Source organism: Panthera pardus, unplaced genomic scaffold (genome assembly GCF_024362965.1).
Source record: "Panthera pardus isolate Hobbes unplaced genomic scaffold, ASM2436296v1 HiC_scaffold_16, whole genome shotgun sequence".
NCBI lineage: Eukaryota > Metazoa > Chordata > Mammalia > Carnivora > Felidae > Panthera > Panthera pardus.
In genome coordinates, this window is record NW_026526721.1 from 47,598,404 (window position 1) to 47,624,449 (window position 26,046).

Consider the following 26,046-nt stretch of genomic DNA (forward strand, 5'->3'; position numbering starts at 1 on the left):
TGTTTATGGGGCACCTGAGTGGCTCAGTTAGGTGAGTGTCTGACTCTTGGTTTTTGGCTCAGGTCATGATCTCATGGTTCGTGGGATGGAGCCCCATGTCAGGCTCCATGCTGACAGCACAGATCCTGCTTGGGATTCTCTCTTTCCCTCTCTTTCTGCCCCTCCCCACTCATTCCCTCTCTCTCTGTCTCTGTCTCTCTGTCTCTCCCAAAATAAATAAACTTTTTTTTTAAAGTGTTGCTTAAAAAGCAGAAACAGACTCATAAACACAGAACCAGCTGGTGGTGGACAGAGGGAGGAAGTAGGGGCATGGGCAAAATAGGTGAAGGGGAATGAGAGATACAGGCTTCCATTTATATAATGAATAAGTCACAGGGAAAAAGGTGTATCATAGGCAATATAGTCAATGGTGTTGTTACAGCATTGTATGGTAACAGATGATAGCTACAATTGTAAGTATAGCATAATGTGTAGACTTGTCAAATCATTATGTTGTACACCTGAAGCTCATATAACATCGGGTATCAACTATACTTCAATTGAAAAAAAAAAAGTTAGTGTTGCTTAACTGGCAGGGCAGGAGGGTTGCTTAAAACAATGGAAAACCATTCTCTCACAGTTCTGGAAGTCAAAAGTCTGAAATCAAGGTGTCAGCAGGGTTGATTCCTTCCTGGAGTCTCAGAGTACTTAAATTTTTGAAGAAAAAATTCAAAAAGATAAATTCTTAAAGGGCTTTAGTTTCCATCTGTCTGTGTCCTTTGAAACCTTTAAGTCAAATAAATGTTACCAGTTGCTAACCATTCCTTTCCAGGCAAAGACGTTCTCATAAAAATCCAACCAAACCAGTTAGGGCAACAACAGGGCCTTCGGTTCACCAGTTAGCACACATTACACATGCTAGTCAGTAAATTCACAGAAGAGTGCCTTAAACTAGGAATCCTACACAAAGTGCCACTGAATTTAAAGAGAAGCAACACCATAAAGTACCTTATGCCTCTAGGACCAATAAAAAAGATGATGATCTGGGAGGCTTTGTTAAGTTAAATCTTGGACAAAGAATCATTGAAAAAAGGTTATTGAAACACTTCTGTCCCTGGTGTGGTGAGTGTTCTTTGCCTGTTTATTTTGTCCTTTATATGAACATATAACTTTGGGTAAGTGGAATTCTCTTTTTAGCTTCCAAGAAAATGTATGGTAAATTCCACTCTGTGGGTTTCATATTTTCTATAGTTATGGGTCAACAATAGAGGTTCGCTTGTTGGGTGAGGAAAGGTGATCAGTCATTCTTGCTATGCCTGGCTCGCTCGCCTTACACGCTCTCTGTTTATGGTATTGCAGCCTACCTCTCTGTCGTGACTCAGAGCCTCCCCTTTCTTGGTGTTCCAGACACTTTTCTCTTACAAGTGGACTGAGCTCTTCAGCCTTTGTTGTTTTCTGTAACTGGCCACAGTTACCATGACCCTTATTTCCAGCCTGCCCTGAGTACCAGCTCACATTTTCCATACTCACCCACATAAGTGTCCTTGGGGTGAGACCAGAAGCCTTTCCAAAATGCCATTTTTCCATAGTATAAGAGAATCAATTGACTCAGGAGATTGTAAAGGAATATATTTGTATTTCTAGCACTGAATATAGCATCTAACATATGGAGAGCACTTAATAAAGGCCTTCATATTTTTGGATGCAGGCCTTCATTATTTTGGAGGTAGGTAGTATATTAATTATAAACAGCCACATTGGTCATTTCCATTTGCATCATATATGCTGTTAGTAAAATCTGTATCAAGTCTGCTGGAGAATTTGGGTATGTCACTATAAAGATAAGCATGCTGGTAGCCTGTGATGAGGCAGCCTCATAGGACAGCATACATGAAAAGGACCATCTCTCATGGCAACAAGGTGACTTATCACTAAGGTGAAAATCACCTTTCTTTCAGAACCATGAGTTATTCTATTCCCCTTTTTTGTCCATAATGAATGGTTCACCATTTCTTGAGCAAGTGCTGTGTGCCAGGTACTGTGTTAGATCCTAGGGATACAAAGACAAAACCCCTAGAGCCAGACAGACCACACAGGGCTAATCTCATGCCTTTCACATGCACCCAAATATGCTTGGTGGTTCCAGCTTCAAATATGTTCAAGGATTTGCTTTGAAATCATTGGCTTTGATGCCTACCACAACTCCTAGGCAAAGCATTTTTCCTACTATTGCTAGGAAACAACAATATTTGTTACATCAATTTTATATATTGAGAATACAAAAGCCTGGTTTTAAAATCTTTTCGTGGCAGAAACACAGTAGCCCTTACAAAATCATCTCAAATAAATTACTTGGTTATTTTAATAATTCTGTGTAAATGAGGATTTTCCATCACTGAGTTTTTAAAATGATTTCTTGGGTTTCTGTTTGATATAAAGAAACTTACAGTTCCCAGGGCACCTGGGTAGCTCAGTCCATTAAGCATCACACTCATGAATTCAGCTCAGCTCATGATCCCAGGGTTGTGGGATCAAGCCCTGCGTGGGGCTCAGGGCTGAAAATGGGGCCTACTTAAGATTCTCTCTCCCTCTGTCCCTGCTCCACTTGTGCTCGCTTGCTCTCTTTCTGTAAAATAAAATTTGAAAAAAATTTTAAGAAAGAAATTTTCAGTTCCCATCAATTTTTTTCTGTGGTACTTTTTATTACAGAAATCCTGTCTGTGTTTATTAATATTCTAGTTAATTCTTCTAACTCTCCTCTTCTTGCTTTTCTCCTTTACAGGGCAATGTTTATTTGTACTACAAGTTATATGGCTTCTATCAGAATCTTTATCGATATATTCTATCCAGAAGTAATAGCCAACTGGTGGGTACAGATTTAAAGGTAAGACTTTATTTAATTTGGTATAATACTCCTTTTTTTAAAAACCAGGTGGATCTTTCAGTCTAAAAGAGAGTTTGGAAAATAAACTAAAAACGTAAAGTTTTACAAGGCAGGAATGCTCATTTCATTCTTGCATAAATTGAAGGAGCTGGGTTTTCAGTATAATTGCTATTGAGAGGCATGGTTTCTCTCTTCAAAACAGTAATGTGTATCTTGTCCAATTAAATGGTTATACTTTCCTGCACCAACCACTTTGGTAGTAACTCTGAGTGGTTGGTCTCAATCCAGTTCCCTGTATACCTACCATTGTTCTTCCAATAACTGGGACCTTCACTCCAGACCAGTTTAAGGAAATTCAGCCCTACTTGATTGATTAAAAGACTTTGGTTTAATTAAATACCCTTTCTCACCTAGAACACAAAATTTTATTCTTGATAAATGATACTCACCACGCTAGCAAAAAAAGCTAGAAGGAAACCTTTTCCATACTGAGATTATTATATGCAAGTGATAATCAAATGATTTTTTAGCAACCACTCTTTTTAGATACATTCTGGTAGTTAGCTGTATGGATTCCCTGTGATAAGTCATCTAGCTATATAAACCCACCGTTTGTATAGTTTCAGAATATGAGTTACATTTTGACAAAAAAAGGGGTTTAAAAATGTATTTCAGTGTAGCTTAGTGTGATATTTAGCACAGCCAGCAAGTTAAGTTCCTTTCTGCAGATATATTGGTATGTTACATATTGTTAATAAGGGGGAAAAAACTACACACACACACACACACACACACACACGTGTCTCCAAAACACAAAAATTTCTGAGTCTAAGTGAGCCAGAAGTCTGGGAAAAGTTGGTAGCAGTCCATAATCTTGTTATGTGTGAATAAATTACTGTGGGTTGATTTACATTGCCATTGTTGTCACTTTTAACATTCTAAGAGAGTTTACCAAAGCATTTCTCTTTACTGTATCATCTTGCATCCAGGATGTTGGAAACTGTGCTCCATTTAGCAAGTCCCACAATGGGACCCCCATCGCTCCTTGTGGTGCTATTGCCAACAGCATATTCAATGGTAGGTGACTTTTCCTGTCTCCATGGTGTGCCTTTTCATAAGCGTGTAATAACCTAAATGTCCAGAAGATCAACTCTGCAACTGGCAGTTCAAGAAAAATTTTTGTATGCATTATCCATTGACTTATGGTATTTCATTTGCAAATAAGTTCTCCCTTACCAGAGATTTGAAGTAGTTAGGGAACATGAGCTAAATGGAGCTTGACAGTATTTTCCAATATTTGAGGCTTTGGCAAGAAAAAGAATAGTCTTATAATTCCAACACCTATTGCATGTAGGCATGTTGAGAGTCTACTGAAACCCTAGTTTATTTTTCATCTGTGTCTGGTTTTGTACTTTGAAGTGGGGCAAAAATGCTTGCTTATATCTCTGACAATTTTAATTTCCTTACAGATACCATCATTCTTTCCTACAACCTTAATTCATCTATACATATGGAAGTCCCAATGCTAAGGAGCGGAATTACATGGTGGACAGATAAGTATGTCAAGTTTCGGAATCCAACTGCCATTAATCTTTCTAGTGCATTTACAGGTAAGATACATATGTTAAATATTTTTACCTCTTTACAGAAACATTGATTTTTATATATGGGGAAATGTTTATGATACCTCCTTCTTTACTTTTTGTTGACCTCTGTTTTGCTCTTTGCCTACCTGCAGGCACCTCCATCACATACCTATCAGAAACATGAAATGATTGGTGCCCTGGTTCTTTCAGTTTATCATTTGGAAAAAGGCAATGTTTTAAAAAACGTGTTGCTTCATCTGTAATTAGGGTCACCATGTAATTTATTGTCCAACCTGGTGCACTTTTGAGAGTAAAAAGGGGCACTAGAATAAGTCAAGTCATATGTTTGTTTGAAATTTGTATTTATTTATCAATAAATTGACATTACCCTATTGGTGGGCCTGTAAAATAATTCTATACAAACTATTTTAAAATGCAATTCTTTCAAAACTTAAAATGACATATCTGTGTATATTAAAACAACCTAAAAAAACTACTTTATTATTAGAATATTAAAAATAACATAAGCAGAATAATTATTCTGGATAGTCACATACTTTAATCAGTTTCTTGGCCATATCTGTCTTCATTACATGCCTCTGTATTTTTATTTTTTCTTATAGTTTTTTTAACATTTATTTATTTTTGAGAGAGAAAGAGGGAGCACAAGCAGGGGAGGGGCAGAGAGAGAGGGAAACACAGAACCTAAAGCAGGCTCCAGGCTCTGAGCTACGAGCGCAGAGCCTGATGTGGGGCTCAAACTCATGAACTGTGAGATCATGACCTAAGCTGAAGTCAGATGCTTAACCAACTGAGCCACCCAGGGAACCCACATGCCTCTTTATTTTTCTAATGAATCTGTTCTATTATTTTAAAAACATTTTATTGAAATATTTTGCACCAAAAACCATAAGGTACCTAGGAATAAACCTAATCAGAAAGGTAAATGATCAGTGCGCTGAAAACTATAGAAAGTTTATGAAAGAAATTGAAGAAGACATGAAGAAATGGAAAAACAGTTCATACTCATGGATTGGAAGAATAAATATTGTTAAAATGTCAATACTACCCCAAAAAGCTTGACAGATTAGAGAATAAAAGGAAAAAATTAGAAAAGGAAAAAAGAGGTAAAAAAGGAAAATGCTTTGAATAGGATAAAGTAAAATGATGAAAGTCAAATAGAATTTTTAAAATTTTAAAAATGTAAAAAATATAGTAGAAAAAGTTAAAGAAAAATCTTTTTAATAAAAATAGAAAATAAAAATAGATTTTTTCTTTTTCTGTATTCAAGAATAAGAAAAGAAAAAAAATTGAATAAAAGGTCCAGCGAATAGAATGAAGTACCATTGAAATTACATCTGGTTTCCCATAGAAGTGAAGCTATGAAGCACTTTGTAGTCCATAAACTAAGCAGGGGGAGAGACGTGTTTGTCAAGAGCACTGTTGGCCCAGTTAGGCAGGGTTTAGTGTAAAGGTCTGTTCTCCACTAGATGGTGCTGCTTAGCTTTCTGGGGTGGATTGTTGTGGCGTATGTAGGTGTGTATGCCCATGTGCAGAAGGGCTGAAAGTGGTGTCACCCAGCTACCCAGTCTCTAGTATCAGAACTCTGTGCTCTCTGTGACTGGCAATCAAGCACCCTTCCTTTGTCTTGGGCTTCTGTCCACTACCCGCTTTTACACTGTCTGTGACCAAGCAGTCAGGTTGCCAGGCGGCACCTGACTCAGATGGGGCTGTGTTTCCCAACCCCTGACTTCTGAGGGACTGCAGCTCTGACCTGCTCAGACCTTCTGGAGGAGGGTCTTGTTGAGCAATGGCTGGGTGCCGACCCACCCCCAGGATTGTTTGGGAGACTGCTGCTGCTGATGCCCAGAGACTGCAGCTGGGTGCCAGTCTACTCCAAAAACAGTTCACGTGATCTTGTAGCAGCAGTGTTTCAGGGTTTATGGAAAATCACAACACACATCTGGCAACAGGCTTCCCCTTAATGTCCTTGTTCCAGCACCAGCCAATGTGGCTGTTCTCCAGGGTCCGCTGGGGCCTTTGCCTGTGGGGAGGCCACACAGCCTCTACCAAATGTCCTCCCAGCAGGGGAACCACCTCTCCCGTGTGACCTCGCTTTCTGCTCCTGGGGATTTGCCCTTCCCACCAGAGCACTTCCAGGTATCAAGCTGCAGAGTTTCAGACTCTGCGCTTCCCCTGTTTATAGAGTCTTAATGGAACTTAAACCCTCTCCTTTCTCCCTTCTCCCTTTTTTTTTGTTCCGTCCCTGTGACTGATTCCACTTTTCCACTTTCTCTCCAGCTGCTTTTTTTTGGGGTGGGGGGCTGATTTTCCAGTACTCTTCCCCCATCTCTGTCCTCTCTCCACAAGCAAATACAGTTCCCTGCCCTCCACAGCTTCTCTCTCCCCCAGTTCACCTCTCTGCACCATGTACCTGCTGAGTTCTGTGGTTTGGGTTGTGCAGATTGTTGTGTTAATCCTGAAATCAGTTTTCTAGGTGTGTGAGATGATTTAGTGTTGATCAGGCTGCATTTCAGGGATAAGAGATGCAAAAAAAAATTTCCATGCTGTTCTGCCATTTTTGGCCCCTCCTCCAGATGCTATACAATATTAAACTTTCTTGATATCATTTAATTCTGGAAGAGAAAAACATTTTTTATTCAGTTAAAAATAAGAGTTCCAGGGTGCCTGGGTGGCTCAGTCAGTTAAGCGTCTGACTCTTGATCTCAGGGTCATGAGTTCATGTTCTGTGTTGGGTTTTGCACTGGGCACGAAGCCTACTTTAAAAAAAAAAGAGGGGGGGTTCCGGAAGATGGCGGCGTAGGAGGACGCGGGGCTCACAGCGCGTCCTGCCGATCACTTAGATTCCACCTACACCTGCCTAAAGAACCCAGAAAACCGCCAGAGGATTAGCAGAAGGGAGTCTCCGGAGTCAAGCGCAGACCAGAGGCCCACGGAAGAGGGTAGGAAGGGCGGCGAGGCGGTGCGCGCTCCACGGACTGGCGGGAGGGAGCCGGGGCGGAGGGGCGGCTCGCCGGCCAAGCAGAGCCCCCGAGTCTGGCTGGCAAAAGCGGAGGGGCCGGACGGACTGTGTTCCGACAGCAAGCGCGACTTAGCGTCTGGGAGGTCAGAAGTTAACAGCTCCGCTCGGAAAGCGGGAAGGCTGGAGGACAAAGGGAGGGAGAGCTGCTGAGCCCCCGGACGGCAGAGCTCAGCTTGGCGGGGAACAAAGGCGCTCACCAGCGCCATCTCCCCCGCCCATCCCCCAGCCAAAATCCCAAAGGGAACCAGTTCCTGCCAGGGAACTTGCTCGCTCCGCGCAAACACCCAACTCTGTGCTTCTGCGGAGCCAAACCTCCGGCAGCGGATCTGACTCCCTCCCGCTGCCACAGGGCTCCTCCTGAAGTGGATCACCTAAGGAGAAGCGAGCTAAGCCTGCCCCTCCAGCCCCCGTGCACCTTGCCTACCCACCCCAGCTAATACGCCAGATCCCCAGCAACACAAGCCTGGCAGTGTGCAAGTAGCCCAGACGGGACACGCCACCCCACAGTGAATCCCGCCCCTAGGAGAGGGGAAGAGAAGGCACACACCAGTCTGACTGTGGCCCCAGCAGTGGGCTGGGGGCAGACATCGGGTCGGACTGCGGCCCCGCCCACTAACTCCAGTTATACACCACAGCACAGGGGAAGTGCACTGCAGGTCCTCACCACGCCAGGGACTCTCCAAAATGACCAAACGGAAGAATTCCCCTCAGAAGAATCTCCAGGAAATAACAACAGCTAATGAACTGATCAAAAAGGATTTAAATAATATAACAGAAAGTGAATTTAGAATAATAGTCATAAAATTAATCGCTGGGCTTGAAAACAGTATACAGGACAGCAGAGAATCTCTTGCCACAAAGATCGAGGGACTAAGGAACAGTCACGAGGAGTTGAAAAACGCTTTAAACGAATTGCAAAACAAAATGGATTCCACGATGGCTCGGCTTGAAGAGGCAGAGGAGAGAATAGGTGAACTAGAAGATAAAGTTATGGAGAAAGAGGAAGCTGAAAGAAAGAGAGATAAAAAAATCCAGGAGTATGAGGGGAAAATTAGAGAACTAAGTGATACACTAAAAAAAAATAATATACGCATAATTGGTATCCCAGAGGAGGAAGAGAGAGGGAAGGGTGCTGAAGGGGTACTTGAACAAATTATAGCTGAGAACTTCCCTGAACTGGGGAAGGAAAAAGGCATTGAAATCCAAGAGGCACAGAGAACTCCCTTCAGACGTAACTTGAATCGATCTTCTGCACGACATATCATAGTGAAACTGGCAAAATACAAGGATAAAGAGAAAATTCTGAAAGCAGCAAGGGATAAACGTGCCCTCACATATAAAGGGAGACCTATAAGACTCGTGACTGATCTCTCCTTTGAAACTTGGCAGGCCAGAAAGGCTTGGCACGATATCTACAGTGTGCTAAACAGAAAAAATATGCAGCCGAGAATCCTTTATCCAGCAAGTCTGTCATTTAGAATAGAAGGAGAGATAAAGGTCTTCCCAAACAAACAAAAACTGAAGGAATTTGTCACCACGAAACCAGCCCTACAAGAGATCCTAAGGGGGATCCTGTGAGACAAAGTACCAGAGACATCACTACAAGCATAAAACATACAGACATCACAATGACTCTAAACCCATATCTTTCTATAATAACACTGAATGTAAATGGATTAAATGCGCCAACTAAAAGACATAGGGTATCAGAATGGATAAAAAAACAAGACCCATCTATTTGCTGTCTACAAGAGACTCATTTTAGATCTGAGGACACCTTTAGATTGAGAGTGAGGGGATGGAGAACTATTTATCATGCTCCTGGAAGCCAAAAGAAAGCTGGAGTAGCCATACTTATATCAGACAAACTAGACTTTAAATTAAAGGCTGTAACAAGAGATGAAGAAGGGCATTATATAATAATCACAGGGTCTATCCACCAGGAAGAGCTAACTATTATAAATGTCTATGCGCCAAATACCCGAGCCCCCAGATATATAAAACAATTACTCATAAACATAAGCAACCTTATTGATAAGAATGTGGTCATTGCAGGGGACTTTAACACCCCACTTACAGAAATGGATAGATCATCTAGACACACAGTCAATAAAGAAACAAGGGCCCTGAACGATACATTGGATCAGATGGACTTGACAGATATATTTAGAACTCTGCATCCCAAAGCAACAGAATATACTTTCTTCTCGAGTGCACATGGAACATTCTCCAAGATAGATCATATACTGGGTCACAAAACAGCCCTTCATAAGTTTACAAGAATTGAAATTATACCATGCATACTTTCAGACCACAATGCTATGAAGCTTGAAATCAACCACAGGAAAAAGTCTGGAAAACCTCCAAAAGCATGGAGGTTAAAGAACACCCTACTAACGAATGAGTGGGTCAACCAGGCAATTAGAGAAGAAATTAAAACATATATGGAAACAAACGAAAATGAAAATACAACAATCCAAACGCTTTGGGATGCAGCGAAGGCAGTCCTGAGAGGAAAATACATTGCAATCCAGGCCTATCTCAAGAAACAAGAAAAATCCCAAATACAAAATCTAACAGCACACCTAAAGGAAATAGAAGCAGAACAGCAAAGACAGCCTAAACCCAGCAGAAGAAGAGAAATAATAAAGATCAGAGCAGAAATAAACAATATAGAATCTAAAAAAACTGTAGAGCAGATCAACGAAACCAAGAGTTGGTTTTTTGAAAAAATAAACAAAATTGACAAACCTCTAGCCAGGCTTCTCAAAAAGAAAAGGGAGATGACCCAAATAGATAAAATCATGAATGAAAATGGAATGATTACAACCAATCCCTCAGAGATACAAACAATTATCAGGGAATACTATGAAAAATTATATGCCAGCAAATTGGACAACCTGGAAGAAATGGACAAATTTCTAAACACCCACACTCTTCCAAAACTCAATCAGGAGGAAATAGAAAGCTTGAACAGACCCATAACCAGCGAAGAAATTGAATCGGTTATCAAAAATCTCCCAACAAATAAGAGTCCAGGACCAGATGGCTTCCCAGGGGAGTTCTACCAGACATTTAAAGCAGAGATAATACCTATCCTTCTCAAGCTATTCCAAGAAATAGAAAGGGAAGGAAAACTTCCAGACTCATTCTATGAAGCCAGTATTACTTTGATTCCTAAACCAGACAGAGACCCAGTAAAAAAAGAGAACTACAGGCCAATATCCCTGATGAATATGGATGCAAAAATTCTTAATAAGATACTAGCAAATCGAATTCAACAGCATATAAAAAGAATTATTCACCATGATCAAGTGGGATTCATTCCTGGGATGCAGGGCTGGTTCAACATTCGCAAATCGATCAACGTGATACATCACATTAACAAAAAAAAAGAGAAGAACCATATGATCCTGTCAATCGATGCAGAAAAGGCCTTTGACAAAATCCAGCACCGTTTCTTAATAAAAACCCTTGAGAAAGTCGGGATAGAAGGAACATACTTAAAGATCATAAAGGCCATTTATGAAAAGCCCACAGCTAACATCATCCTCAACGGGGAAAAACTGAGAGCTTTTTCCCTGAGATCAGGAACACGACAGGGATGCCCACTGTCACCGCTGCTGTTTAATATAGTGCTGGAAGTTCTAGCATCAGCAATCAGACAACAAAAGGAAATCAAAGGCATCAAAATTGGCAAAGATGAAGTCAAGCTTTCGCTTTTTGCAGATGACATGATATTATACATGGAAAATCCGATAGACTCCACCAAAAGTCTGCTAGAACTGATCCATGAATTCAGCAAAGTTTCAGGATACAAAATCAATGTGCAGAAATCAGTTGCATTCTTATACACTAACAATGAAGCAACAGAAAGACAAATGAAGAAACTGATCCCATTCACAATTGCACCAAGAAGCATAAAATACCTAGGAATAAATCTAACCAAAGATGTAAAAGATCTGTATGCTGAAAACTATAGAAAGCTTATGCAGGTAATTGAAGAAGATATAAAGAAATGGAAAGACATTCCCTGCTCATGGATTGGAAGAATAAATATTGTCAAAATGTCAATACTACCCAAAGCTATCTACACATTCAATGCAATCCCAATCAAAATTGCACCAGCATTCTTCTCAAAACTAGAACAAGCAATCCTAAAATTCATATGGAACCACAAAAGGCCCCGAATAGCCAAAGTAATTTTGAAGAAGAAGACCAAAGCAGGAGGCATCACAATCCCAGACTTTAACCTCTACTACAAAGCTGTCATCATCAAGACAGCATGGTATTGGCATAAAAACAGACACATAGACCAATGGAATAGAATAGAAACCCCAGAACTAGACCCACAAACGTATGGCCAACTCATCTTTGACAAAGCAGGAAAGAACATCCAATGGAAAAAAGACAGTCTCTTTAACAAATGGTGCTGGGAGAACTGGACAGCAACATGCAGAAGGTTGAAACTAGACCACTTTCTCACACCATTCACAAAAATAAACTCAAAATGGATAAAGGACCTGAATGTGAGACGGGAAACCATCAAAACCTTAGAGGAGAAAGCAGGAAAAGACCTCTCTGACCTCAGCCGTAGCAATCTCTTACTCGGCACATCCCCAAAGGCAAGGGAATTAAAAGCAAAAGTGAATTACTGGGACCTTATGAAGATAAAAAGCTTCTGCACAGCAAAGGAAACAACCAACAAAACTAAAAGGCAACCAACGGAATGGGAAAAGATATTTGCAAATGACACGTCGGACAAAGGGCTAGTATCCAAAATCTATAAAGAGCTCATCAAACTCCACACCCGAAAAACAAATAACCCAGTGAAGAAATGGGCAGAAAACATGAATAGACACTTCTCTAAAGAAGACATCCGGATGGCCAACAGGCACATGAAAAGATGTTCAACGTCGCTCCTTATCAGGGAAATACAAATCAAAACCACACTCAGATATCACCTCACGCCAGTCAGAGTGGCCAAAATGAAGAAATCAGGAGACTATAGATGCTGGAGAGGATGTGGAGAAACAGGAACCCTCTTGCACTGTTGGTGGGAATGCAAATTGGTGCAGCCGCTCTGGAAAGCAGTGTGGAGGTTCCTCAGAAAATTAAAAATAGACCTACCCTATGACCCAGCAATAGCACTGCTAGGAATTTATCCAAGGGATACAGGAGTACTGATGCATAGGGGCACCTGTACCCCAATGTTTATAGCGGCACTCTCAACAATAGCCAAATTATGGAAAGAGCCTAAATGTCCATCAACTGATGAATGGATAAAGAAATTGTGGTTTATATACACAATGGAATACTACGTGGCAATGAGAAAAAATGAAATATGGCCTTTTGTAGCAACATGGATGGAACTGGAGAGTGTGATGCTAAGTGAAATAAGCCATACAGAGAAAGACAGATACCATATGGTTTCACTCTTATGTGGATCCTGAGAAACATAACAGAAACCCATGGGGGAGGGGAAGGAAAAAAAAAAAAAAAAAAAAAAGAGGTTAGAGTGGGAGAGAGCCAAAGCATAAGAGACTGTTAAAAACTGAGAACAAACTGAGGGTTGATGGGGGGTGGGAGGGAGGGCAGGGTGGGTGATGGGTATTGAGGAGGGCACCTTTTGGGATGAGCACTGGGTGTTGTATGGAAACCAATTTGACAGTAAATTTCATATATTAAAAAATTAAAAAAAAAATAAATAAAAAATAAATAAATAAAAAAAAAGAAAAGACAATGAAATGAAATAAACAAAATAATTAATAAATAAATAAAATAGGAGCTCCATCAAAAGAGTTTTTACATAAATTGAAATATCCAGAACAGAATTATAGAATTTTTTTTTTTTCAACGTTTTTTTTTTTTATTTATTTTTGGGACAGAGAGAGACAGAGCATGAACGGGGGAGGGGCAGAGAGAGAGGGAGACACAGAATCGGAAACAGGCTCCAGGCTCTGAGCCATCAGCCCAGAGCCTGACGCGGGGCTCGAACTCACGGACCGCGAGATCGTGACCTGGCTGAAGTCGGACGCTTAACCGACTGCGCCAACCAGGCGCCCCAGAATTATAGAATTTGTTTTTAAATGTTTATTTATTTTTGAGAAAGAGAGAGACAGAACGTGAGGGAGGGGCACAGAAAGACGGAGACACAAAATCTGAAGCAGGCTCCAGGTTCTGAGCTGTCAGGACAGAGCCTGACAACGGCTCAAACCCACGGGCTGTGAGATCATGATCTGAACCCAAGTTAGACACTTAACCAACTGAGCCACCCAGGTGCCCCACAATCATAGAATTAAAAATTTAAATTTGTACACATTTTGAACTCTTATTATGTAATATGTTCAATAATTTCCTGCTTTTTGGGGGGTAAATTTTAATATCTTCTTGTTTGTAAGCTTGGCTTTCAATAACTATAATTCATTAAATCAAAAACTGAAGTTTTTTGATATTCCATATTTTGGATACTTTGTTTAAAATTTTTCAACTCTTTTGAATTAAATTCAACCAAAAGTTAGAGGGCTTATTTACCAAAAAATTTGAGATCATTGTAGGACACATCTTTTGGTATATAAAATAGTTCTTCAAAGGCTCAAACATTTCTAAATTTCTGGTTGATGATATATAACAAAGACAGGCCACATACCATGCTGATGTATTTCCTTAATTTAGCATCCCTATTACTGTAAAAATTTTGCAGTTCAGTTTCAAAAATATTTAAATTTGCACAACTACAGCTCTTCTTTTGATTGGTAAAATAGTGTAGCTTGTTTGGATATAATTATAAATTATGTATGTACTACAACCAATTTAAGAACACTGTTGTGTAAATTTCTCAATTTATTAAGAACATTATCTTTGTTCTGATATTGTGCTCTACCACGTTTGTATTTATGTTATCACTACAAAGCCAAAAATTTACACTTGCTGTTTGAATTTTTTAACTGAATTTAGAATAAATTTATTATAATATTAGAGGCTTTATCTTTCAAGACTGAATATCTAAAAGCCTTGCTTTGATTCCATGAAAAATCAAACCCAAAAAATCAGACCAGCATTATAATTAACTTGTCTGATGTTTCTGTTTGAAACATCTGAAGACACTAATGTAAAACTTGCCTCATTTAACTGTTTACAAAGTGTTTTTTTGTGCTAATGGAGGCAAAACATGAAAGCTTTTTTTTTTTTCTTTTTTGGTAACAACAACAACAACAACAAACCCTCTAAATGAAAGGAGAAGGAAGCTCACTTGATCTAAATGACAAGTCAAGGTCGTGCTCACATTATTAGATATAAATAGACCTTCTGTAGCTATCTGAGGTAAAGCATTGTCTTTGGATACACTCTTTTAAAAATAGCCACAAACTTCTAAAGTAGATTCTGATGTTCTTCAGCAGATTTATGTCTTTTAATTTTCACTCAGTCACTGACATCACAATGATTCCCCTGTTGTGGGGTAAATGTCAACTAACACTGCAAGTTTCACATTCATCAACTTTCTCAAGAAACTGTACTTAATTTTATATTAAACATATGTGTTCCCTTTTTAACTCTTCACAGCTACAGGGACTTACTAGCAAATAAAAACTGGTACCAAACAATAAAATAGTTACATATTTGCACCATATAATAAATAATAAAACCACAGTTGCAGGGGAGTTCAGATGACTCTCAGCAAGACCGTTCAGCATCTATTTCCCACATATATCATGTATGTATAATGTAACCTATAATTTCCCATGTTTCCCACTGATCCCACTGGCTTATAGACTGGCATCTTCATGCATCTCACAGGCCAAGAGTGAGGTTATGACCTAATCAGTTGGAGTGTCAAACAGCTGGCAGAGGTCACAGGAATATGTAGTGTTTTGATTGAAAGGGTCTCTGGTTATCTTTCACTAATTACACATTAAAGTAAGTACTCCATTCACTGCACATTGGTATTTTACACACTACCCGTTAAGACCTGGAAGGTGGAGGGATGGAGTTATAAACATATTATTTGTTTGGGGTAAATGCTAAGTCAGTTGGGATAACAGACAACAGACATCAGCTGGAACTACTTTAGGCAAACGGGCATGTATGGTCACTTTATCTCTGACTGACTTCCTACTGTTTGAAAGGAACTTGGCAGCATTCTATAGTTTTGTCTTCCCACATAACCACAGGCCTATAACACAAAGGGGCCTTGGCTTTCATCTCCTGCTATACTTTGTTCTTACCTTTACTGTAAGAGTTACCACGTTATCTTGTAATTATCTATTTGAATACTTGTCATCCCCACTTCAAGTCTGTGAATTCCCTGAGGAAATTAGGAAGTTTTATATCCCTGTTCCTTCATACATAGTGAGCAATCAAGAAAAGCTTATTGTTGAATGAATGGATAAAAGTAAATGACCCAACTTGGAAAATGAAGAAAAGTGGTGCCTCTTAAACCACACTTCTTATACTCTTCAGTAGTGGGATGGAGTGGGAGCGGGGGTTGGTAGGAGAAGGCATGCTTGAACCTACATTTTTAACAAGCTCCTTGGGTGACTTGGGTGTCAATATGCCCATAGGACACATTGTCTTAGGGCATGTCTCTGGCTAAAGTAGACAGAGGGTGAGGTCCACAGTATGGGTACCAAAGGCAATTTCAATTTTTATCAAAATTCTTCTGGCAACAGTGATTGAAGTTTTGGGAAGGGTCAAAATAGGTGAGCTCCACAAAATTTGCAGAGGAAGTTTCTCCAGCAAAGGATTATTTCCTGAGGAAGTGTTTAAGAATACAAACATACTTCAACAGATTAATCCAACCAAACACAGCACTCACTTTTACCAGCACCACACCCCATGCTTAGAAAACACGACTGGGTTTCTTTTAAGAGAAAATAGTTTAGTTAATTGTCAGAGTTGAGAAAGAGTGGTTTTCCCTTTTTCATTTTGTATTCTACAAATACTAGGACCAATTGTCTGGAACTAAAAAGTTCACTAAACAATTTTCCATTATTAACTCATTCTTTAAAATTCAATATAGTTTTTAGGATCAACTTCTGTCAGCTTTAATTAGAACCACTCATTCCTTTATTGAGCATATATTGAATACCTACTATGTGCCAGGCACTAGACTAAATGCCAGCAGAAAAAAGATGAGGAAGACATTGTACTCAAGAGTCTGCTGTAGAGTGGGAGAGGCAGACATGCCCACCATGGGCCCTAAAGTGGGAAGTATGAGAATGAGACTAAACTCAACAGACTCATTTCCTGGCACTGGCCCTCCCTCCTGTGCTTCCAACATTCCCACAGCACCCAAACCGACTAGGCCTCCTGGATTTAGAAGAGGCTTGCAGTACCTTTGCTCTTCACCTCCTCCCATCTACCAGTTCCTCCTCACTTCCAGCCTTTAGCTCTTAGGCACACTATTGCAGAGAATCTCTGTTTAACACGATCTTCATGCACAGACATGATAATTTCCTTAGATTACATTTCTAGAAGTAGAATTTCTAGACCAAAATATAATTAAACCTTTTTTTAAAAAAAGTTTATTTATTTTGAGAGAGAGAGAGAGAGCAAGAGAGAGACAGGGGTAGGGGCAAAGAGAGAGGGAGAGAGAGAATCCCAAGTAGGCTCTGCACTGTCAGCGCAGAGCCCGATGCAGGGCTCGAACCCACAGACTGTGAGATCATGATCTGAACCAAAATCAAGAGTCAGACACTTAACCAACTGAGCCACCCAGGCACCCTTATCAAACTTTTTGATGCACATTCCTAGATTGCCAGAGGTGTTATTAATCCACACATTTCTCTGCTCTGTTCAAGAGTTCCCATTTCCATTGCATCATCAAGGGTTGTCACTCTTGTTCTCTTTACCAATTAACCAAGTTAGGTGAAATGATCATATCTTGTTTTAATTTTCTCTCTTTAAATTACTAATGAAGTTAAAGAAAATACAGAACCTATGATGATATCACTGAATACAACCACTATTATAATTTTCTCTACCTGTTTTTTCTCAGTGTTTTATATGCATTTAATGTAGTTGAACACATAATATACATATAATTTGATACTCTGTTCTTTTTTAACCCTATGACAAATCATCATTATTTCCCCTACATTTCTCTAGAGTCTTTTTAATCCATTATTTTTAGTGGTTATGTATTCAGAGAGCTCACACACATGCTCACACACACACACACACACACACACTTTTTTTAAAGTCTTAATTTTTATTTCTCTTAAGAATGCAAAAGTTTTTTCATTCTCTACATTCTAAGGAAAACTGAATGGGTATAGATGATTTCTTTCAACCATGTCCATTATTTTCTTCCCACAGGAACCGCAAAGCCCCCATTCTGGTCTAAATCTGTCTATGAACTGGATTTAGAGGATACAGAAAACAATGGCTTCCTCAATGATGACTTCATTGTGTGGATGCGGACAGCTGCCTTTCCCACTTTCAAAAAACTATACCGTCGACTCAATCGAGTACAGTATTTTATTGAAGGCTTGCCTGCTGGTAACTACAGTTTCAACATTACCTACAGTATCCTTTTATACCACTTTTGCTCCTGGGGATGAAGGAAAATCAGTGTCTATCTGGGCACTAGTTGTTGAATTATTTCATTTTTTACTTTTCTATTCTACAATCTAATCTATCTATATGAAGAAGAAATATATAGTTCTCTCATAGGTAATACTTTCACTTGCCACCATATAGCTGTTTTTCTACACCTTATGTAATCAAATGTGTACAATAGGTTTTTTAGGAATAACAGTAAAGCAGTATCAGGTAAGTAGATATGGGTAAGTAAGGAGGGATATTTCTATCCTCCAAGAAAGATTAAGTACCACGGAGCCTTGAGATCTTTAACAGAGAGGAGAAGACTGCTATGTAAGATGGGATGAGTTTGGAGGACCATAGTAATGAAGAGAGAGCAATTTGATAAGAAGTAAATGTAGAAAATGAGCTAAAAATAATGAAAACTGAGACTGTAGAGCCTTTTATTCTAGGCAAAACTATAGACCAAGGGAGCCCCGGACTCAAGAAGCAGGTCGGGTTCATCCAACCCATGTGATGTGTGCTGTAAGCTGTGCTCTGAAGACGCTATTCTTCCCTCCTTTGGCACAAAGCCAGCTAGTAGGGGTCAGTGCCTTGGTTACAGACATAAGGTCCAAGTTAGGAGATACATGCTTTCATATGAGATTCTGAATTTTTTACTTAGTTCAAAAATACAAATGTAACTCTTGATCTAAAAACAAGAAGACTTAATTTCAAAATGACACCAAACACTGTTTTTTAAAAAATATATACATTTATAAGCAATTTATACTCACTGTCATCATCAGACTTTAAAGTTTCTTCCTAATTCTCCTTGAAGCTGAAACTTTCCAAGGCTTGTAAAAACTTTGGGACATCAGCCCAAATAAGCATCAGCACTTCCAGTAGCATCTCAGGGCTACTGACTAGGGATTGTTCTTGGGTCTTGGGGCCCGTGGCAGGCCAGAGGATCTTAACACAAAGCTGTCTCCCTCCTTAGTTTCTATACCTCTCAGGGAGCTTGAATGAGAAATACTTGAGAATAAGTGAATTGACTGCATGTGCTCCAGTTCCCAGCTCCATCTTCTCTTCTATCCTGGACTGTGGATATCTCCATCCTGACAGGGGAGGGGGACCTTCCTCAGTCAAAGACGCCCCTACCGACGTGACACAGTCTCTACTTCTCAGCCCTGTTGCCTCCTTTTTGTTCACTGATGAGGAGTACAGTTTGCCTTCAGTTTGTTCATTTTCATGTCTCCCAAAATGAAAATGAAAGCCACAAACTGATTTCTCTTATGCAGCATTATCCATACACATCAAAGAGTAAGCCAAAGACTATTACCTTTTTAATAGGATTTTAGCAACGCCCCCCCCCCCAAAATTTGAGATTGAAAGTTGCTTGACAGTGGTCTCTCAAATTAGATCTTCCGGTGCCACCAACTTTGTCTATGGCTGCCTTACCAGTTACAGTAGCAATCACAAAACAGGAAGAAAAAAATCAATCATGTCCTCACAATGCATGATAAGGAGTTTCAAGTTGAGGAGAAGCATGGGTTCCAAACAAAGGAGACACTCTGTTTCTCCTCTGGAGACAAGCTCTCCTCAGGTGACTTCGCTCAGAGTCATATTTTAATGCTGATGACTCTCAAGTGTAAATCTAGCAAGCAGAACCTAGATCCTGAGTTTCAGTCCTATACTTGTGCTCACCATGCTGAGCCCTGATGTGAGCGGTACCCAGCCTGCCTCACGGCCTGGCTGCTATGCAAGGAGAACAGCTATATGTAAGCTGCAGCAAACACCTACCACTCCTAAGGGGAAAAAGATGTTCTTTGTGCAAGGAAATGATCTTAATGGAACTGAGGAAAGAAAACAGGCAGGTGGGTGAAGGTGGCACTCAAGGACCTGTGACAGTGAAGAATTCTGATGGAAAAGAAAGAGAGAGAACTTGTTTCCTTGTTAGGAAACTGGTTAATTTCCTTGTGCCTTTAAATCGCATATTGCCAAGTGATTCGAGGCCTTTTAAGAGCTTTGCTGGGAAATGCTTCTGTCCTGTGCCGTTGCTATGAGAAGCCTTTATTTGTTTATTAGTTTGGTTTACAAAAGGCACCAGATGTTTAAAAACCTCAGGCCACATGCATAATCAAAATGACATCATTAAAATGCTAATGATAGCAAACCCACTTCAAATATTTTCTCCCCGGCAGTGAGGGATGTTTGCTTTTTCAAAACCCAAATGGATGCACCACCTTTAGCTTTCCCACCAAAAATGTTTTGCCGTCTATCTCATTATTTTTGCTTCTTCACTGGTCTTGAAGAATTTTCCCTCAGGTAGAAATTCAAACAGTCTATGAAGGACTTTAGCCTACGTTGGGTCTCCTGATTCATAAACATAAATTTAGGCTTGCTGTAAAACCCATCTGTATTCTTTTCATTTCCTTGGGTCTGCCAAAGGAAATTAAATATATTTGTTCATAATTTAGTTGTCCGTAAGCCATTCTGATGTATTTGTGTCAGAAGTTCTTTTACAGACTAGAGCTATGGTGAGAGAAGGCTTCTTTTTACTTAATTTCATTCCAGCAAGATACACCACACTGCTTGGTAAACATTAGACAATATGACATTGAATATTCAACCATTCTTTTAACCTACAAAACAACAAATTTATGTGGTTCAGATATTGAGGATACTATATTGGTACTATATTGAGGATATACAGTGGTAGAGCTGACAGTGTTGAAATAGGTCCTTAACAGGTCTTCTTGTTTTAGATTTTCCTGTAACCAGGTTCAAAGGAGAAAAATCAGTTGTTCTTTCCACCCTGACATGGAGTGGAGGCAGTAGCCTTTTCTTAGGTCTCGCCTACACAGTGACAGGAGCTGTGACATGGTTGGCTGCCTTTTCCATGATGGCAATCCACTTGATGCTGAAAGAAAAGAGAACGCTCTTCATCGAGCGGTAAAGTCAAGTTTTAAAAAGAAAACAAGAAAACACAGAAATGGACAATGAAGCAACTAACAGAGCCAATGATTTCTGACAAGGCTTGAAATGACTGGGATGTTTCATCAAGGGGAACTGGATTGACCAACCAAGTGCAATCCCAGAAAGAAAAATACTGAGAGTTTCAGGGTGAAGAAGAGGAAGAAGTGGGGGAGAAAGCGGTGGAGGAGGAAGGATGGAACAGCATAATTATGTATATAGTAAAATGTCCTTGGAATGGGAAAGATAAGTCATCCTTGAGTTCTTTTCTTTTAATGTTTTAAATTTATCTATTTATTTTGAAAGGCAGAGAGACAGAGAGAGTACACAAGTAGGGCAGGAACAGAGAGAGAGGGAAAGAGAGAGAATCCCAAGCAGGGTCCATACTGTCTGCACAGAGCCCAATGCCGGGCTCAAACTCAAACCGTGAGGCCATGACCTGAACCGAAATCAAGAGTTGGACACTTAACCGACTGAGCCACCCAGGTGCCCCCATCCTTGAGTTCTAAACCAAGTCTCAGGTGTTTATTTGAAGCCCTGTGCCAAAGGCCAGTGAATGCCTAGGAAAGAATGCCATCAGCAGACATAAGTAAGTAAGTCTGGGGTCCCAAAGACTTTTAACCTCAGTCTCAGACCATGAGTCTTCATTGCCTAGTAGAAATTACAGACTTTCTAACAATTGCTGAGCAGTGAATTTAGCAATCAGGATGATTTTTAAAAACATTTATTCAATGTTCTCTCCTTTCTAGGGATTCAAAACTCAGTTTTCTCTGCTAAGTATATACCTAGCAAAGATTATGGCAGTGCTCTGACCACCCAATATATAGCAATACACCAAAAAGAAAGGCTGGAGGGTTTCCTAAAGCTATCCATGTAGCTAAGAAGGAAGCACTGAAAGTTGTAGATTCTCTCAAAAGTTGTATTCAGCATTTAAGGACACAAAACAATTCTAGAACTTATATTAGATGATATATCCTGGAAAGCAAATGATATGTATTTATAATACTTGAATTATATGTGTTGAGGGAGCTTCTCAGGGTCCATCTTAAAAGTTTTAAATACCTACTAAATGTAACTTAAATATATATATAATATATTATATTAATATATATTAAATATATATAATTATTAAATATATATATTAAATATATAAATAATATATATTAAATATATATAAATATATATGTATGTGTGTGTATATATATATGTATGTGTGTGTATATATATACATATATATATATATATATATATATATAAAATGTTTATTTATTTATTTTGAGAGAGCAAGCCGAAGAAGGGCAGAGAGAGAGAGGGAGAAAGAGAGAATTCTAAGCAGGCTCCACACTGCAGTGCTGAGCTTGATGTGGGGCTCCAACTCAAGAACCATGAGACCATGACCTTAAATGAAATTAAGAGTCATCACTTAACCGACTAAGCCACCCAGGCACCCCCTTGCTGAAGGTAACTTAAAGAAGACTGAATGAAGTACTTAGTAAAGCTGCAGAGCAAGAATCCCCATAGACTTGTATACCTAGATCTAATATTAACTTGTAAAAACATGTTTATGTTTATTTTATTATTATTTTTATTTTGAAAAACCTTTAATTTTTAATTTTTTTGACGTTTATTTATTTTTGAGACAGAGAGAGACAGAGCATGAATGGGGGAGGGTCAGAGAGAGAGGGAGACATAGAATCTGAAAGAGGCTCCAGGCTCTGAGCTGTCAGCAGAGAGCCCGACGCGGGGCTCCAACTCACAGACCGCGAGATCATGACCTGAGCCGAAGTTGGACGCTCAACCAACTGAGCCACCCAGGCGCCCCTAAAAAAACCTTTTAATGTTTAATTTTGAGAGAGAGAGAGAGAGTGAGAGAGGAGCGGGGGAGGGGCAGAGAGAGAGGGAGACACAGAATCCTAAGCAGGCTCCAGGCTGCAAGCTGTGAGCTCAGAGCCAGATGTAGGGCTCAAACTCACGAACCACAAGATCATAACATAAGCTGAACTCAGATGCTTAACCCACTGAACCACCCAGGCACCCCTACATTTATTTTTTAACGCAGGGGAAGCTTTATTCTGTGATGACTCTAGGAGTATTTTAAAGAAAAATACAGTACCAACACATGTTTGTCTCTTTGGCAGCTAAGAAAGCATTTCTTTGTTGCAACTTTCTGCATTCAGCAAATAGTTGAGTACTTTTCCAAAAAAAAAAAAAAAAAAACACCACAAAATTTCAAGTTCCAACTCTGAAATCTCAGAATCCCTCCCCTATGTCACCTTTGAACTGTAACCAGTAGCCTCTGGTGTCCAGGTGTAGTAGGCCAGATAATACCTTACCTCTCACCCCAAAGATACCCATGGCCTCATCCCAGAACTAGTGAACATTACCTTAGATGTCAAGAGACTTTTCAGATGTGATTAAATTAAGGGTGTTATGGTATGGGGAGATTATCCTGGATTACCTGGGTGGGCCCAGTCCTTATAGGAGATGCAGGAGATCAGAAGAATAGCAGGAATGTGGCAATGGAAGCAAGAGATTGGAGATGGGAGGGATGCAAGGAAAGCACTGTGATCCAAAGAATGCAGGCAGCCTCAAGGTGCCGAAAAAAAAGAGAAACATTCTCCCCTGAAGCCTCCTGAAGTCCTCTTGACATCTTGAGACTTCTGACCCCCAGAACTGTAAGAGAATAAATTTATGTTGTTCTAAGCACCGAGTGTGTGGTAATTTGTTACAGCAGTCATAGAAAAGGAACATACTAGGGTTTGGCTATGCTCTAGTCCCCAGAGCAATTGTGTCTCAATTTAGGTGAATGATCCAGGGCAGACGGCTAAGAAAGAATGGAGCTTACACCTGAACCAGGCCAGAGACTTCAGATCCTGGGTTCTTGCCCTCTAGTCCACAGTCCTCAGTTATGGTGCTGGCTCAAAAAAGTCATGAACACATTCGTTGCTTCTCAACTTCGTTTGTCAGCATACAGAATGCTGTATTTGTCAGGGTTCTCCAGAGAAACAGAACCGTGTGTGTGTGTGTGTGTGTGTGTGTGTGTTATTTTAAGGAGGCTCGGAAAATGCAATATCTAATGCAGGAGGCTGGCAGCCTGAACATTCAGGAAAGAGTTAACAGTTCAAGCCAAAAGACAACCCACTGGAGAAATCAAGAAGAGTGAATATTGCAGATGAATCCTAAAGTCTGTGTGTTCAGGAGAGGTTAGTCTTTTTTTCTCTTCAGGCTTTCAACTGTTTTGGATGAGACTACTCACATTATAGAGGGCAGTCTGCTTTACTCCATCTATCAATTTTTTTAGTTACATTTTTTTTTGTGGGGGGAGCACCTGGTTGGCTCAACTCAGTGGAGTGTGGGACAGTTGATCGTGGGGTTGTGAGTTTGAGCCCCATGTTGGGTGTCGAGACTACTTAAGAAAAAAAACGTAAAAAAAATTGTTTCTGGAAATATCACTGTTTTATGTTAAACCAGATATTAGATGAACATATTCAAAAATAAACAAACAAAAAATATTATGTGTTCTAGCTATTTAAATTTTATTGTCTTTTAGTGTCATTAAAAAAATTTTGAGTATAGTTGACACACAATGGTACATTAACATTGTGTACAACATAGTGACTCAACGTCTCTATATGATATGCAGTGTTCACCACAAGTGTACCTACCATCTGTCAACATACAACACTGTTACAATGTCATTGACTATATTCCCTTTGCTGTGCCTTTTATTTCCGTAATTTATTCATTCCATAACTGGAAGCCTGTATCTCCTACTCCCGTTCCTCCATTTCTCCCATCCACCCACCACCCTTCCCTCTGGCAAACATCAGTTTGCTCTCTGTATTCATAGGTCTGATTCTGTTCTTCATTTGTTTGTTTATTCATTTGTTTTGTTTTTTAGATTCCACATATGAATGAAATCATATAGTATTTGTCTTTCTCAGAATGACTTATTTCACTTAGTATAATACCCTCCAAGTCCATCTATGCTGGAGTTATAGAAGTTCTTTATATATTTTTGGATATTAACTCCTTTTTGGATCTATCATTTGCAAATCTCTTATCCCATTCAGTAGGTTGCCTTTATGTCTTGTTGACGGTTTCCTTTTTGTCTTGTTGATCGTTTCCTTCACTGTGCAAAAGCTTTTTATTTTGATATCATCCCAATAGCTTATTTTTGCTTTTGCTCTTTAGGAATCATATCTAGAAAAATGTTGCTATTGCCAGTGTCAAAGAAATTATTGCCTGTATTCTCTTCTAGGGGTTTTATGGTTTTAGGTCTCACTTTTAGGTCTTTAATCCGTTTTAAGGTGTGTGTGTGTGTGTGTGTGTGTGTGTGTGTGTTAGAAAGTGGTCCAGTTTCATTCTTTTCATGTAGCTCTCTGGTTTCTCAACACCATTTATTCAAGAGACTCTTTTTTATTTGCTGTATATTCCTGCCCCCTTTGTCATAGATTACCTGTTGATCTACCAATTTAAATGTTAAGTTTCATCCAAAAACACCCTTCCAGAAACATCCAAAATAATGTTTGACCAAATATCTGGCACTATGGCTCAATCAACGACATAAAATTAATCACCACAGAAGGCATCTGCATTCACTGAGTAATCAAGAGGTTTTTTTTTTTTAAAAGCACTCTTTATTTCACTTTGCACTAGAGTTGACTCAATGGAAAAGACCTAGGCAAACCTAAGTCTGTCCATGAGAAACTAAACTGTTCGAGAAATATAAGTCACTGCACTTTTTGACAGAATGGATATGTGTACTTCCTTATTTCTGCTTCTCCACAAGTCAACAAGCCCAAAACAGCTAGTCTTTGCAACACTCCCACCCTGCTATAAAATATGGGGGACCAGGGGCACCTGGGTGGCTCAGTTGGTTAAGTGTCCAACTCTTGATTTCGGTTCAGATCATAATCTCATGGGCTTGTGAGATCAAGCTCCATGTTGGGCTCCGTGCTGACAGAATGGAGCCTGCTTGGGATTTTCTCTTTCCTTCTCTCTGTCCGTCTACCACTCATGCATGCATGCACATGTGTGGTGTCTCTCTCTCTCTC

At 39.7% G+C, this 26,046-nt stretch overlaps 1 protein-coding gene across 2 annotated transcripts in view; it reads left to right on the top strand.

Annotated features, from left to right (window-relative positions):
• The window catches only part of LOC109266309 (cell cycle control protein 50C-like), a 33,675-nt gene extending 12,537 nt beyond the window's left edge, over nucleotides 1-21,138 (top strand). For both annotated transcript variants that reach the window (XM_019448158.2, XM_019448159.2), the window contains exons 4-8: nucleotides 2,762-2,863; nucleotides 3,853-3,940; nucleotides 4,333-4,473; nucleotides 17,810-18,019; nucleotides 20,782-21,138. In XM_019448158.2, coding sequence (XP_019303703.1) covers nucleotides 2,762-2,863; nucleotides 3,853-3,940; nucleotides 4,333-4,473; nucleotides 17,810-18,019; nucleotides 20,782-20,972 — 732 coding nt within the window. In that variant the 3' untranslated portion in view covers nucleotides 20,973-21,138. The remainder of the gene's footprint in view (nucleotides 1-2,761; nucleotides 2,864-3,852; nucleotides 3,941-4,332; nucleotides 4,474-17,809; nucleotides 18,020-20,781) is intronic.
• The last annotated feature ends 4,908 nt before the right edge of the window (nucleotides 21,139-26,046 follow it).